This window comes from Cylas formicarius, unplaced genomic scaffold, assembly GCF_029955315.1.
Source record: "Cylas formicarius isolate icCylForm1 unplaced genomic scaffold, icCylForm1.1 PGA_scaffold_6__28_contigs__length_40554024, whole genome shotgun sequence".
NCBI lineage: Eukaryota > Metazoa > Arthropoda > Insecta > Coleoptera > Brentidae > Cylas > Cylas formicarius.
This window is the reverse complement of record NW_026844347.1, coordinates 3,720,049-3,737,224: the sequence shown is the minus strand read 5'-3', so window position 1 is coordinate 3,737,224 and position 17,176 is coordinate 3,720,049. Positions and strand designations below refer to the sequence as shown.

General features: G+C 32.9%; 1 protein-coding gene across 3 annotated transcripts; it reads right to left on the bottom strand.

Moving 5' to 3' along the window:
• Positions 1-5,462: 5,462 nt before the first annotated feature.
• On the bottom strand, positions 5,463-16,025 carry LOC132702770 (rab3 GTPase-activating protein non-catalytic subunit). 3 transcript variants are annotated; one of them, XM_060671526.1, is made up of 10 exons: positions 15,889-16,025; positions 15,320-15,811; positions 14,938-15,268; positions 11,432-12,987; positions 10,435-11,070; positions 10,106-10,381; positions 6,987-7,066; positions 6,853-6,926; positions 6,053-6,257; positions 5,463-5,787 (listed from the first exon to the last, which is right to left on the bottom strand). In XM_060671526.1, exons 1-10 carry the CDS (start codon positions 15,971-15,973, stop codon positions 5,632-5,634), a joined length of 3,891 nt encoding a protein of 1,296 aa, XP_060527509.1. In that variant the 5' UTR covers positions 15,974-16,025; the 3' UTR covers positions 5,463-5,631. The 3 variants fall into 3 exon arrangements, with proteins under 3 accessions (XP_060527509.1, XP_060527510.1, XP_060527508.1); XM_060671527.1 differs by having other exon boundaries at positions 6,853-7,066; positions 14,938-15,118; positions 15,182-15,268; XM_060671525.1 differs by having other exon boundaries at positions 6,853-7,066.
• Positions 16,026-17,176: the final 1,151 nt, after the last annotated feature.

The window sequence follows — 17,176 nt, the reverse complement described above, 5'->3', positions numbered from 1 at the left end:
TATATATCACTAGCTATTCATCCAAAAACTTCCCCGGGTTCGACGAGTAACTCCCTACTAATTCCGCCCCAAAGCATTTTACGGCCATCACCTCCAACTCCAACTCGCCGACTCTTCTGTACACGGGTTTTTTTCCATCTGGCTTTCATAATTGGAAACTAATTTCATTAGTAAAGAGAATATGGAACTTAGAACGTCTTAGCTTTAGCGCTACTTTTCCAATTTTCGTTCGATTGTTTTACAAATCACAAATTGTTTCGTATTAGTAGGTCATTTTTGAGAAGTATAGATGTCAATGTGTGATTTCGTGTGGAATTAAGGATAAAAAATTACAATTACAAAGTTACAATTTGAGCAGCTTTAGCCTCATTAAAGTAACTGGTGGCATACCGATTGTCGTCAAGAGGACAAAACATTCACTATCCACTATTCACTATCACGTACTAAATTCACTATAATTTTTATAATATGAAATGCACGAGAAACAGTAACAATAAGTTATTTGCATCTTTACCTTTCCATACTTTTTTTTGCAATTAATGTTATTGATATGTTTGTTTAAAAATATAATTATCTTTTATAAACTCCTTGTTTGCAATAAAAAATCAATACGAATTTTTGACAATATGCGTGTTTTGGGCTTGCAGGATTTTTGTATCCAACTACATGTTTCATTAAAATAATTGTTTAACACTCTTCTTGGGACAACTTAGTAATAACAGAGAGACAGCGCCAAATTTGATTCTAAGATTTTAATTTCCATACTGAGGCTGTAAAATTTGTCACGCTAGTAGAATTTTTTTACGAGAACTATCAATTCAAAAACCAAAAGAGACAGATATACGCAAACCTACTGAAAATAAACAATGAAACTTAGAAGCCAAAAATCATAAAATATACAAGATAAAAGCCACAAGTGAATGGAAATATTTTTAAATGAAAGATAACACCGAATCTATAAACTCTGTTATGTCTATCGCAGCTATATTACCACCTTTTTTTTCAAAGAAACATCCACAGGCTACTGTAATACTTTTTACAAAACTTCTGGATTCCTTCTACGTCGGTTTTTGTTGAGTCATACTTGCAAACGTTTCGCTAATCATCCTGCTGGCTTCTTCAAAGCTTAACTAAAACTGGGTAAGATTGTTCTATAGACACTCTCGGATTTTTCGTTCGAGGAATTTTAGTTTTATCGAATAAAATGTTATGTCCGGTTTCGTGATTGTGTTCGGGAACTGCTGGTGAGTTTACTTGTCTCAGTCTTAAGGCTCTTTCATTTTCCCTGAGCCTACTTGATATTTTTCGTCCGGAATGTTGTAAACTCCTGGCATTTCAAATGGAATTTTGTCTTTAACGGATCTTTTTTTTTTTATCTTTTGATATGTGGTCAGTGATGTTTTGAATGTAAGGAAGGACAACAGTGGAAGGTTGTGGTGAAGTGTATTTTGGATGCAACGCTTAATATCTTTAATGTGGAAATTATTAGAGAGAAGAACAGAGTTATTCTTACAGAATGATCATCAACTTAAAAAAGATCCTACGACATCTATGGAACGCAACCTTAAATCTGTTATTAAGACTTCTTCTCTATCAGACTCCGTGAAAAATCTGTCACCCCGCATGACTCCAAAAATCCTCATCTCTACGGAGTCCCGAAGATTACGCCATCGACCTATTGTGAGCACCTTTGGTTTTCCAAAATATATTCTAGCAAAATATCTAGCTTCTTTATGAAAACCTGCTCACCTGAATTGAAAAATATTTGTGTGGAACATATTTTTCTTATAAGCCCTAGTAACAGATTTAAACTTGCGTTCCACACATGACATAGGATCTTTTTTAAGTTGACGATATGATCCGTCTGTAAGAATATCTCTGCTATTCTCTCTAAAAATTTCCACAATAAAGATATTAAGCGTTCCATCACAAAATACACTTCACCACAACCTACCAATAGCAATGAGACCGAAAGCAATCCCACAATTGCCACTTACATTCAAAACATCACTGACCATATATCAAAACTTCTAAAGAAATAACGTCCAAACCAGATTTACCACTTTAAAAAAATCTCTCAACATCGTCGATTCGTCAAAGACAAGAGAAACATGAAAGAGCCTTAAGACTAAGACAAATAAACTCATCAGCAGTTGCTGAACGCAATCACGAAACTGGACATAAAATATTATTCGTTAAAACTAAAATGTATCAATTCTTCCACCAACGAAAAATCCGAAAGTCTATAGAAATCTATAAGCAACCTAACAATTTTACCCGCGACTCAGGTCTGTACCTGTCACCAATATGGGAGTCAGTACTCCGAGACGGTGTTTATGTTCCTCATTTGACTTCGGCCCCCCTCAACGAATAAGCAGGAGGAATCCGGAAGTTTAGTAAAAAGTGTATAATCACTTATTGGGAAATTCTTCCTTACTAATTCACTGATAATTTATTAGGTTTCACATGAGGATAAAATTTTAATATAAAACCAACCTCGTATATAAACTCGCAAAGTTTATCGTGCATTAAACCGATTAATTTTATTTATGAAAATTTCAAATCGTTTTGGGTTCCAAACCGATTATAATCGTTATCGTGACTTTTATCCAAATTGAATTCACCGAACGATGACTATTAACAAAAATGTTTCCGAACAAGGTAGCCGAACGTACGATTTTCCACCCTCCAATATTATTCCTAACAAAAATATTTAACGTTTGCGTTTATGAAACAGTTGAAGCCGGATTGCCAAGGAAGTTATATAAATACATCATATTTCTAGTACTTTCCGGAATGCTCGCCTACGAGTGCTGCGATTTTTTTGCCGACACCATCCAATTTTCATCGTTTTTTGTCCAAATTATCACTTGCGTCCAATACTCTTCTTGGGTTTGTATGACGATTAACGTCGCCTTCAACAGAACCGACTTGATAAAAATTATCCGTACAGTCAAAGTGCATTACAACAAAACTGCCGGTAATAACACTGGGAAGAGACTATTTTATGCACTTTTCTTCGTTATGGCGATTCCGCACTGCCCTTTCGCCTTAATGGGATTTTTCTGCTTGAAATATAAATGTTATCCCGTCCACATATTCGCATTCATCAACATAATTATTACACTTGAGTTGTATTGCTTGATTTTCGCCGTCGCTGAGACACTGAGAGTAGCGAACGCCCATTTGAAGCATTTCTGCAAGTCGCTTATAAGCATCAATAAAGCTAATTCCAAATACAAAACTATATTGTTAGAATACGACATGAGGGTTAGATTCTACCACCAGTGGTACGATCAAATATTCGATGCTACAGAAGCCATAAGTGGCATTTTGGGGATCCAGTTGCTCTTGATAATTTTGTTAAGCGTCACTTGCATTGTGTCGTTAGCGTGGGACTTAGTACCTGCTTTTTCTGGATCGCAAATTCTGATTAGCGAACTGGATCGGTTCAGTTTAACGTTTTTCGAATTTGTGGTAAGTCCGCGTGGATGTAAAAAAAAGTTAAATTTAATTGAAACATTATATAATTTAATTCAAAAACTGCACAAATCTGTAAATCGTTATAACCGTCGAAAATGATAATAAATATCATCAAGTTCCAGTGCGCCATCTCAAGGAATCAACACAGCACAATTGTGTTCTTTTGTTCGACGTCCTACGTTGTCGTGTAGCCAAATTAGGAAAAAAATAAAATGATATTTTTCCCAGAATTAATATCTCTATGGAATTTTGCTATATTTTTATATGGTTTATTATGGTAATACTAACTTAATTGTATTTTTTCCTTGTTAATTTGTTTCAATAATTAGTTACAAAAGCACCATTATTAAAACATTAATGTATGAACGGGAAATTTGTAGTAAATATTTCACGTAGGAGTTGTCAAAAACCAAAACAGAAAAATATCGAAGAAAAAATATAAAACCAAATAAAAAAAAATCATTTTGGTTTAGGCAAAGGAGACAGGACAAATTTTGAGGAGGTAAAAATATCGCTATTAACCAATGCTACCGCAGTATTAAGAGGAAATAAGTATTAGACATTTATTCTCGACCTAGCTGAGAGTTGATGAAATATACATATAGCAGCTTAACATTCTGTTTGAACCTATTTGGCGTGAGCAAAATAATTATTTCATTGATTTTAGGTGTTGGTGTACTTTCTGTCCATTCCATCTAACAAGATTTTAAAGGAATTCGAACACGCCCAGTCCGTAGTTTACGAAACTTTGTTGGATTTCTGGCCAATAGAAAAAACCAGTGCGACCAAGTCCGTTGAAGATCTTCATATATTAGAGCACATGTTATTGCACCGCCCGTTTAACATTTCCGCCGCCGGCGTCGTAGATGTCGATTATTCCTTACTATTCACTATACTAGGTTACACATCAACATTTTTACTAATGCTTATACAATTTAATAACGTTTCCGATGTGTTGCCCACCATATGACTGTTTAACATATCTGGTAGTAGTATATGTATTTTAGTTTTCATAAAGTCCACGTGTTCACAGCACTAAACAATTAATTTAAATTATATTATTTTGTTTTGGTTAATTATTTTTAATGAGACCCTCAAGACTGACAGGTTTTCTCAGTTTTCAAAGACTAGCTTCATTGTCGCCCTGGCGATAGAGAAGATAAAAACCACTTATTTGTAAGGCCTACTTTCAGTCTTGGGTCCTTAAAAAGAAGTTTGGTTGTTGCGGATCTTATGTGCACACATCTATTGGAGCCTTGAAAGAAGTAGCTGTATACGCTTGCACGCTTATCCTTGAAAGTTTTTACAGTGGCTTTTGTGAGAACTCACATTGAATATGTTTCTAAAATTCATTAGTTTTGAGTTTATTAATCAGAATCTCGTTTTTGATTACCACAAAATTTGTTATGAATTAGACTTGGTACTTGTATATTAAGAATTACTTAGCAACTTAGCTGACTGTTGCTGCCTGCAGGAAAAGTTAAAAATGAATTTTCCTCCCAGAGATAATATTAAACTTTTACTGAACTATGTGATTTGTAATCATTGAAGTGTTAAATGTAACAAAAAAGTGAATATGTCAGTCGATAAATAAATAAAGATTATTTGATCTGGAGTTACTACTACAGAAAATCAGTGGTTCACAAAATTTCTCATGCAGGTTCAAAAAATCATTACCAACCATATATTTTGTTAAAAATTTGAAACTGGAGGGATTTTTTCACTTTTCATTAGAAACATCAAATGCTTCCGTTCAATTACAATAAGTTATTTACCCTCCATAGTTTCCGAAATATAAGAGAGAGAGATAAGTTGGGGCGAATAGGATAAATTATGTACATAGCAAAATACTCTTCTAATTCATTTGATAATAAATTCGTACTTATGGAAAAAAAATTGTATGTTCTCCTTTTTCAATTTTTCCACCCTCTAAATTTAGGGGAAATTTTATTTACTTGCGTCAAATAAAAATTGCTAAGTAAAAACAAATGTAAATAAGATTTATTTATATTCAGTTTATGCACCTTTTGACAGTGTAAAACAATTTATACAATAATAATAAAACCACTACATCTTTACTATCCTATGACTTAAGGTAATCATAAAAACTAGGATCACATTGGTGTTTTAATAAACATTAGAGCTATACTACAGTTCGGAGTAAAAATTCTCTAGTGTAGAACAGGTTTCCAAAAGTAACTCCGCGATTTTATAGTCTTTATGATCTTCATCTAAGCATTGAAGAATTCTAGTTGTTAGGATTTTCAAAAAGGATAAACTACTTGGAGCGCACCAATTATCCTTCTAAAACGGAGTAATTTAAATTGATAAATGCACCAGGTGTAAAAACAAAATCTAAAACATGATTAAAAAACACAAAAGGGTAAAATTCAATTCTTATGAACTTATTATTTTTCCATTTCCATTAAAATTTTATGCAGCATGATACAGAGCTTTCAAAAAATTGAACTTCATCATATATTCATAAAAAATAAATAAAAAGCCTTTTTCGAAGAACAAATCAAAACATTTAAATGGTAGAACTAAAAACAAGACAACCAATACTTACTAATTGCTCTAAATATTTATTTAATATTGGACTTAGCGCTGTAATGTTCTGACTCAAGTTTGGTGAATTTACTAGAAATTGGGAAAGTCGTCTTCCAGCAACGATCAACAGTTCTGAACCTAACTCATTGGTATCACTAACAGTTGATATAAGTTCTCCGGCCATTAAGTCAAAACCATTCATATAAAGTTGCACAATTTGATACCTAAAATACATTATAATGATAGTGTTTAATTATTTCCTGACTCAAAGTAAATTCGCAACATATCCAAATACTAAACCAGTGCATGGATAATTAAGCTGACACACCATGGTGTCAAATTAGAAATCATAGGACTTCTTTAATGTACTGTTTAAGACCTCTGGTTTACTTTCAAATCTTATAAAATAAAGTAACTCATATTTTCAATATTTTTTGTATCAATAATAGTTTTTAAATGGGTCTAGTATTTCCAAAGTACTATTTTTAGTTAAGTAAATTAAAAAATAATTTGGTAATAGTAACAAGTATTAAAAACGGAACTTTAGTTACGTGTTTTTTTAGGCAGAATTTTTACTACCATTAATCTTTCGGTACATTTGTGCAAAAGAGCACAATATATTCCCTGAGTGGCGCGTTATGTGACCACCTGAACTGAAAAAGATATTAAAATACTGATTATAAAATTTTTGAAAGAATTTTTGGTGTAGCAACAGAATTTTTAAGCACAAACACAAAGTTCATGAGTTTAAGAAAATGCATTTACAATGGCATCCACAATAACATACCTACGTGGTGGATTGACTACATACATGCTTACCTTCTTAATTTGTCAATTTCCAAATTCCACTTCCTTGCTAATATTAAACATTGTTGCATCCAATTTACATGGTCCTTAGAATACAAATTTCCTTCATCATCAACTGTAACAGTATCTAAACTTGCAGAAATTACCTTATATAGAAACTGAAACCTTGAAGAATTAGTTCTAACGTCAGATTTATTCCAATTTATGTCCACTCTTTTCTGCAAATCTAAAAAATATATAAAAATATCGCTACGCTGGTTACCTTTAGAGTGGCGATTATCTTTTACTTTTCAAAACCGAAATTTTAGAAAAAAATTCTCTGACACCGATTATATTGCGTCATTTAAGTGTTAATTAATTTAAATTTTTGCATCTACAACCTAATCAGCCCAGATGGCTTGTTTTGAAACCTATTTGACCTTATATTATTACAGTTTTATTAATTATAACAATGTATTTTTAGTTATGAAAGATCTTTTGTGAATCTTAATTTTTTTAATTTATTAATAATGTTTGTCCAAATATAATTTTAATTCTTTTATGAATCTATTGAAATTTATAATGTGTGTCGAATACTATTTGGTATTCTGTTATAGCATTTTATGGTCTGTATAAGTATATGTCTGTTATCATATATACAGTGTGTCCAAGATAAGGATGCACAGCATGGGGATCTCGGAAACTATAAGAGATACAGTGTCGGTTAAATTAGACAAAAGTTGCGCATTTTGATACCGAACAAGATCCCGTTTTACAAATTTGAAAATTCCAAGCCGTTCCGGAAATATCCGAGAAAAACCGAAATATTGCGATTTCGTTTTTATTATTTTTTAAAGCTATTTGAAAAGATATGAAAAAACGGAAAACACTTTTCCATTGGCACTTTTTAATCTCTCCAAATTGACGTTAACAAATTTTCATTACAGCGTTTCGATTCCATGGAACCACCATCAACTTTGATTTTTCTTATGGGACGGAAAAAAAGTACACACAGTATTAGGTTGTGCTTTTCATTGCGAATTCAACGATGTACGATACAATAGGGTTACTTATGTTTTTATCCAGAAAAATGGATTTTTAATACATTTCAGCATTTAAATGGAGTAGGCCATGACAAAATGACATCCAGTCAATTTCAATGACACATTAATGTTATTTGTCTTTGTTATCAGTCGATCATAAGTTTATTCCTTTAGTTATTGTTTTTGTATTTTTATTGTTGTTGTCTTTTTCTAATTTATTTTGTTCTACAATGGAGGGAGGTAATTTTACAAACGAAGAAAAATGTGATATGCTGTCTTGCTACATCTGATGCCAAAGAAATTGTGTGGAAGCCGAGCGTATGTATTCTAACAAATACCCAGAGCGGAGACAACCTGACAAGAGTATTTTTCGGCGTTTGTTATTTAATCTGAAAGAATATGGATCATTTAAGAAGCCTGCATTATCCCGACAAAAACCTTCCAATGAAGAAAACCAATACATTGTTCTACAATCTGTTATCGAAAATCCACAAACTTCTACCAGAGAAATTGAAGACCAGAATGGGGTAGCTAAATCTACAGCTCAGTTTATTTTAAGGAAAAATGAATTTAAGCCTTACAAATTCAGAATATGTCAAGGATTAAAAGCGGGTGACGACGAACGACGTAGACATTTTTGTGAGTGGTATACCAGGATGTGTGATGAGAGTTTTAATTTTCCATATAAAGTGATTTGGTCTGATGAAAGTATGGTGACCAATAACGGTATTTATAACAGGCGCAATACACACTATTGGTCGCAACAAAATCCACGTGTTAATAGACTATCCAGACATCAAGTTCGCTTTGGGTTTAATATTTGGTGTGGGATTTTTGGTAGCAAGATTATAGGACCTATTTTCTATAATAATTCCTTAACTTCCGAGCGGTACCTTGACATCTTGAGGCACGATTTAGAAGATGCCTTAGATGATTTACCGATAGGCGCTGTGCAAGGCTGCTGGTTCCAACAAGATGGTGCCCCAGCGCATAACTCCAGAGAAGTTCGCCAATATTTAACTGAACAGTTTGATGGAAAATACATTGGGACTTACAGTGAAACACCTTGGCCTCCAAGGTCCCCGGACTTAACTCCCTTGGACTTTTTCTTATGGGGCTACATAAAAAATGAGGTATTCAAAGAATGTTTTGACAACGAGGAACAATTACGTCAATCAGTACGAGCAGCGTTTAATAAAATTACTCCTGAAATGTTAAGTCGTGTTTTGGAGTCTACCGTGGGACGGGCGTACTTATGCCTAGAAAATGGAGATCATTTATTCGAACATTTGTTATAGAATTTGTTTTTCATTAACTTGTTGGATTTAGTTGTTATGTTAAATGAACAGTTAGAGTTAGTAAATAAATAAACACATTAACTCGAACTTGTCAACCATTTTCTTTTGCCTTTCATCGTTCGGATCTCATGGCCTACTACAATAAAATACTAGAAATGTATTAAGAAGCCATTTTTCTGGATAAAAACATAAGTAACCGTATTGTATCGTACATCGTTGAATTCGCAATGAAAAGCACAACCTAATACTGTGTGTACTTTTTTTCCGTCCCATAAGAAAAATCAAAGTTGATGGTGGTTCCATGGAATCGAAACGCTGTAATGAAAATTTGTTAACGTCAATTTGGAGAGATTAAAAAGTGCCAATGGAAAAGTGTTTTCCGTTTTTTCATATCTTCTCAAATAGCTTTAAAAAATAATAAAAACGAAATCGCAATATTTCGGTTTTTCTCGGATATTTCCGGAACGGCTTGGAATTTTCAAATTTGTAAAACGGGATCTTGTTCGGTATCAAAATGCGCAACTTTTGTCTAATTTAACCGACACTGTATCTCTTATAGTTTCCGAGATCCCCATGCTGTGCATCCTTATCTTGGACACACTGTATATATATATATATATATATATATATATATATATATATATATATATATATATATATATATATATATATATATATATATATATATATATATATATATATATATATATATATATATATATATTGAAGTTGAAGTATCCGGATGTAATGTTTGAAATAATTTTCGTTTAACTTTATTATCATCAATTATATATGTATTGTATGAACTTTAACCTAACCTAACCACTATTATTCCAAATTTTTGGAACTATAAGGCTGCAACGATTGTTTTTAGCACTTACCTCCCAACCATGAGAGTCACTCATTAAATCATATACCAATCCAGTAAGATTTTGTATACTTTACCTTCAAAAAGTAAGCTGGATATTGAGGTTTCAAATAAATTATTAACAGGCTTGGAATGCTTAAGAGAAAGTTTTGTGATCATGTGCAGGATCAAAAGTAGTTGATATTGATGGTCCAATAAATTGCAATCTAGATACTTTCGTTCACATGCTAATTCTACTAGAGACTGGTTGCATCCACTCTCCCACATGTCTTCATATTTTAAATCTGCTTCGTTGCCAACAATATCTCCTTGAGCAAGATCCATAAATGATTCCAAAAAAACTACACAGATACCTAAAACATCCAACAATAGCTACTCTTTTTACTAAAATAACTTGTATATTTACTTATAAAAGTAGTTATTTGTTTATCTGTAAGACCTGTGTCCTGCTGGCACAATCGTTCTTTGGGCAACTTCCCAACTTTATTAATAAGTTTGCAGGCATTTTCAACCACCATTTTTAAGTGAGTGTTCCACAAGAGCTGATGTAGACCAATATTTAAGCGACAATTTGTAACCCAGTTTAAACAGCTTATTGCTGCTTCTAAATTTTCTAACATTGTTATATCATTTCGCCAAGCAAGAGCATATTCCCAGCACATGTTTCCTATAAGTGAGCTCGCTTCTAGACTATATGGAAATTGTCTTCTTAGTATGTTCAAATATTTAAAAGTTTCACTTGACTTAACTTGATCTATTTTATCTGAATTAATTCCATTAGGAATTTGCAAATGGTTACTTTTATTGTCGCTTATATCGCCATTGTGAGAAATAATTTCGTTAATTGCTATTTCCTCTGGATCTGTTCCGGCTAATGTTAACCACTGCGCCACGCATTCACTAACCGACCCTTTACCACCTTGTAAAATGTATTTTAAACTAATTTCAACTTTTTTGTGTTTCAGTTTTGGAAGCACTGAGTGGTTAGTTAGAGCCTTATTTGATATGATAATATTTAAAGTTGACACATCTTCTAGCCTACCTAAAAAAAAAGTTGTATTGAATATTATAGATAGATAATTCTGAAAACTCCCACCAGGGGCGAACAACAAATCACTTTAATTCTTATTAGCCCTCTGTAGTTTCGACATCCCGATTACAGTTTAACAAGGGGTGTAAACAATACCCAACAAACAAATTTGAGCCGTAATTAGTGACAATTACTGTTTAAAATTAGTAAAAACTAAGTGGGTTTTAGGCTCGTTATAGCGATCGAGTTTGGTTACAGTGACACCTCCATTCAAAGTTCAAGTCGGCCAATTAAAAACCAAAATCGAATTCCAATTATTACCGGTTTGCGGCTCAAATTTTCTATTTCTATATACCCAAAAACTTATCCTCACCTATCAAAAGCGACCATTTAACATTTTCCTGCGATAACACTTCAATGTTCTCTTCTTCGGTTTTTTCTAGTTCATATTGTTTGGCAACAGTTCGGAACAATATGGCTGCCATTAATGCAGGAAATGGTCTCGGCGAATTTTCCAAAATTTCTCTTATTTTTTCCCAAAATGGTGAGATTGAATTATATTCAATCTTCACTATTTCACAATCTAAACACTTAACCAAAGTTGAAGTGAGCAACAGGAATGAATTCATCTCTTTTTCTAAATTAATATTTATGGTTAAAGCTCGATTAATCCAATAATTAATTAGCAAATCAAGAATATCTGCAACAGATACCGTACTTTGGAGTATTTGGTATTGCAAAACACTATAATTTTTCCACTCGCTTGTTATATATGGCCCAAAAAGCACTTCAGCTATTTGAAATTTTATGCTTTCATCCAGGTGTTTTTTAACTCTTATTTCTCCACCTTTATTCAAATCAAAAGATTGTATAAAATCTGACACAGTCAAGAGCGCTTCACCTGAAAACCTGACGTGGGAAATTTTAAAGTTTTTTTGATTATTATTCGTTGTCAAATCAAATAATCTTTGAAGCTTTTCTAATTCCACAACTTTTAAATCCAACGCTGAAGACTCTAATTCATTGCCGTCATCCTTGTTATCACATTTTATTAAATATAAATATAGGTTTAACATCTTTTTTACGTTTTGACAGATAAATCTAAGATTTCTTTCTTTCTCATCTGAATGCAATTTTTCCAAATTTTTACCATTTCCTTCCACATTTGTTAGGAAGATTTCCGCACATTTGGTCATCAGTGAGGCACCAACTTGTTTACGACTTAAAATCATTTCTAGTGTTTGATAACTAACTTCGATAGTTTTTATTTCACAACAGGTACTACATATTTCATCATTTAATTTTTCATCCATAAAATCACTTGCGTTAATTATTTCTTTTAACTTTTTGTAAAGGTGGATATCTCGCGCCCTCTTATTATTCCTTTCGTTAAGAGACAAATGAAATGGAATTAATATTTCCTTCATTTTCCCATCATTGTCCATAAATATACAAGAAAATGGGCACACATATTTTAACTTAGATGTTTTAGTAAAACCCATAAGTCCATAAGTAATATACATTAGCCTGCTAAATCTTGATGCAGAAAAGGTAGCTAACTTATCACCACGTTGGACGGAAAATATTTCCAAAGTACCTTTTTTTGGGGCATAAACGACCATGAAATGAGCCACTTTATTCCCTAACTTGTGTTTTGATTTTCGTATGTCAGGAACTTGAATAAAAGCACATTGCGCATCTCTATAGCCTTTGAAAATTTTTATGGCAGTTCCTCTAAAGGAATCAACCAGAATAACTCTCCCCAACAAGTCAGTTATTGCAGAGAGTTCACGATTTGGTGACAAAATTATATCATGTGCTGTTCTTTGTAAATCGCAGAGTCCAAATCGACAGCCCATTGACTCTATTGGTTGCATGCTAGCTGACTTTTCTTTTTCAGTTTGGGTGTTGCTCCCAGTTAACCAGGTGCTGATAAAAGAAATATAAACTAGAAATTACAAAATGTAAATAATTTATTTGAACTGTAGTTTTAATTACATTAAATTAATTAAAATGATTAGATGTATAAAAATAAAAGCAATGGAAATTCAAACAAGTAGACTTACTGTTTAGCCTACAAATTTCAAAGAATCATGATACAATGTAGTATTACAAGATGTACAACTGTGTATTGTTTAATCATTTAAATTCAATTTGTAAGTTACTTTAGGACATTAGCAAAGATAAGAGTAGACAGTCCCGGTTTTATCCACCTTTGAGGTGGATAAAACCATTATGAAAATTAATTATATAAATAGTTTTGGTTAATTGCAAGTCTAAACATAAAAATTTCGATATAATGACTGTTCACATATATATGAGTGTTTAATGTTCTTTTTAACTATTAGAATCCGTTTGATTATAAGACTAAACATGGTATAGCGCAAGATCCACATTAAACTACATACTGCACAAACTGACATTAACCGAGAAATCATCCCATTATATGTGCACCGAACTGATTAGCTCCAATAAGTTTGAAAAATATTAGTTTTCACAATTTAAAACCCAGCTAAGAAAATTTTCAAAGATTTGATATCTTAGACGATTTTTAAACGGACTTGTAAATTATTTTTGACGTCATTTTATTTCGTATTGAAAATAATAAATAAATATATAACTTCGATTATAACAACTTACTAACGTATAGAAAAAGCTATTTATCTAATTTTTTTCTCAATTGAGATTTAGTATTACAAATTGTATATATTAAATATTTTATTACCTATTGTTATTGGATAAACCCTTCAATAAATAATTTATTCCTGAGTGACAATGCAGGGTGGACCAGGTGAGTCCTTTACTACCTACTAGCGCCATTAAACACAGAAAAATAACTTATAACTTATTTGAATGATGGCCTGTATGGTTCTAGGGTAACTTTTCTTCCAGAGCGTGGCCGAGTAAGGAGGAAGATCGGCGAAATTTGAAGCACCTATGGAGGTGGGCTCTTTTTATTGTAGTTAAGTTTCGTGGTTTTGGTTCCATATCTGATAGTCCCAAAACTATACTTCTTTGAAGGCCTCTCACTTTTTATAAAAGCAGCAACAGGAACAAATATTGAATTTGTAAGTTTCCCACGATTGGCAATAATTGAAGAAACAACTTCTCTAACAAAAAAGTCTCAAAGACGTCATCTTTACAATTATTATCAGAATTAACCCTTCAAATAATGGAGTTACCATAGCACCAAATAGCAATTCTCTACTTGGATAGCGCTTGCTATAGTCGTACAGTGCTCGATTCTTTTACTGGAATATATATATATAGACAAATTTTACATAGACTCATTTTGTGACCCCCTCATATCTTTGTTATCTTATCGAAACGGTCAAATAACATGCATATTTACTATTTATGAGTTATAAACAAAAGTTATGGTTTTTAACAGAAAATCCTGTTAATATGCCAGACTTGATTATGAATATTCAATTATTTTGCACATTTTGCCACTTGATACATTGTCTCAAGTTAAATTTACAATTTTGGTTAGTTTTAGTTAGGATTGCTTTTTTGGACATTGAAGGGTTAATATTTTGTCCTTGTTTCCTTTGTGTATTAAAGAAATCATCAACACCATTATTGAAAGATTGTGGCAATTTCACATAAATAAAGTCTCATAACTATATAAAATAATACACATTGAAGCACTAGTAAATAACAGAACTATAATACAATAATATAGCATAATGAAGTTGTGTCTGGCATGGTAATTGTTATGTAAAACCAAACATTAATTAAAGTGTCTTCATTGATTTCAAATATCCAACAATGTTCTGTTAAATTAATTAGAAAATTAAAAAAAAAGAAACTCAAATTTAGGTTAATTAAAATAAAGTACCTCAAAAGGATACGACTCTAAAAACTAAAATTACTTACGGTAGTGCTGACTTTACTTTATTTGCAACTGCCTTAGCAACATCTCCAAGGACAGGTTGATTTATTCCATCCAGTGCATAATGATAACCCAAGAATGGTTTGGATCCAGCAGCTAGTACTAAAGAACTATGAGGAGATGTTGACCTGTATTTGGCTTCAAAACCACCACAATTTGATGCTACTAATAAATGATCAAAATTGCTACAAAGATTCAAACCAACAACTGCTACATCATTGACAATACTTTGGTCTAAAAATCCCAGTTTCTTAATATTTAATGGTAGTTGCTGAAAATCTTGAGAAGTTGCTGAGTGATTTCCTTGGGCTTGAGCTAAAAACGATCATTAAAATTTAATTTATTGGATATGTTGAGGATTAAAACCTATTGCTAGTTGACTTCTACATTTCCTTAAATTTGTAAAGAGTTCGTATCCACCAATTACAGCAACATTGCTCTGGTACTGTATGTAAATTTCTTCAGGATATAATTCGGAAGATACATCAGGTCTAGGATTATGTTGGCTTTGACATGTTATACAGTTAATATTCTCATTATGAAACTGTTCTTCGAATAATAAATCACCGTTTTCTGTATAAAACCTCATATACCCTGAATCATATCCAATCAAAATACAGGTCCAATCAGGTCCCACATGTGTACTGTCTTTTATTCCCACTACAGGTGTACACAGAATTGCCTTTATATTATCATATTCATGTACAATTTTTGAAAACGTAACATAAAATTGACTTATATCCGCTTCAGAATCCCATTTTGATGTTAGTACTATTAATCGTCTGTCATTGCCTATTGCTATAAGATCACCAGCAGGTGAAATAGACAATTTCGATGTTTGCAACCATTCTTCACCTCCTCAAAAAGTAAAGTATAAAAGTAGTATCTTAATATAGCAGTAGCATTTTTAAGTGTTAGGGGGTATTAGATCCTACCTCCGTTATTATCTGTGGGAAATAAATATCTTTTGATGGACTCAGTATCCTGTATTTTTGCTGTCACATGAACTTCGCAGGTCATTTTTACTTGAACATCATCCTTTTTTGTTTACGTTATGGTTAAATGACGTTTACACTACAATTATGCATTTCATGCGTTTATGGGAAAGACTACTAGAATAATTTGCCCATTGCCGACTTCTGTCGAGGGTTTTCGCTTTTGATAAAAGGCCAACACGAAAAAGAAGAAATATAATCAATATTTGCTCAGCTAGCAAAAAACAATTTTGACCGATACCAAAAAAAACGGCATCCCCCTCTTCCACCATGGACCATCCGAGCCCATCCGGCCTCCATACCGGCGTGAATGGTTAAAATAGCGGGGCCGGTAGAGCTTAAACACTTAAAAACGATCACCGAACACTTCTAAAACGGAATCACACGAAAAAAGACCGATATCAATTTTTGTGGGACGAATACAATGGATAAATTACGTTTTTCTACTCCAGTCTGTAAAATACCTAATTACGCACCAATCTAGCGTGCGGGAAGCGTCGCTTTACATGTCAGTTTGATTTCCCACGAATCCGAGCCACTTCGGACATTTCCGGGATTTTATTTCGGAGATATTTCCCCACGCTTTAAATTTTGACATTTGTCAATTCCGACAGTCATGTCAGTGAATGTATTCGTGTTGTTTTGCGAAAATGTTCCCAAAAAGTAACGGTCGTAGAAAAAGTGTAGTATGCAACACGTTCGGTAAACTTTTTACCTCACTCGTTTATTAAACACTCGTTAGTCAAATGCCGTTTATGCATTTGTTGCATAATATTCAATTCAATAATGCGTTTTACAGAAAACTGTTGGGCTCGACTTCCGTCGAGAATCTTCGGATATTCTCCAGAGAAGGAGACTAAATTTTAAAGTTCTAAATGTCGAGGATTTTCGGATCTTCTCTAGCAAAGGAGACTGATTTTTGAAGTTCCAAATGTCGAGGATTTTCGGATCTTCTCCAGCGAAGGAGACTAATCTCGAGAAGTTCTAAATGTCGAAGGTTTTCGGATCTTCTCCAGCGAAGGAGTTCTTTGAAGTTCTAGCTGATATACATAATGGTTGCATAATATACTATTAATGTGACCTTTCTTGTTTTTCTACAAGGCAATGGACCCTAGTATGTAGTAGTGAACACCATAAGATTTCATGGTGGGCGAACAATCCTCGCATTCGTGGCGAATATCTCTGGCGGGCAAAACGGTTTATTTATATAAATTGGGGATGAGGTGGT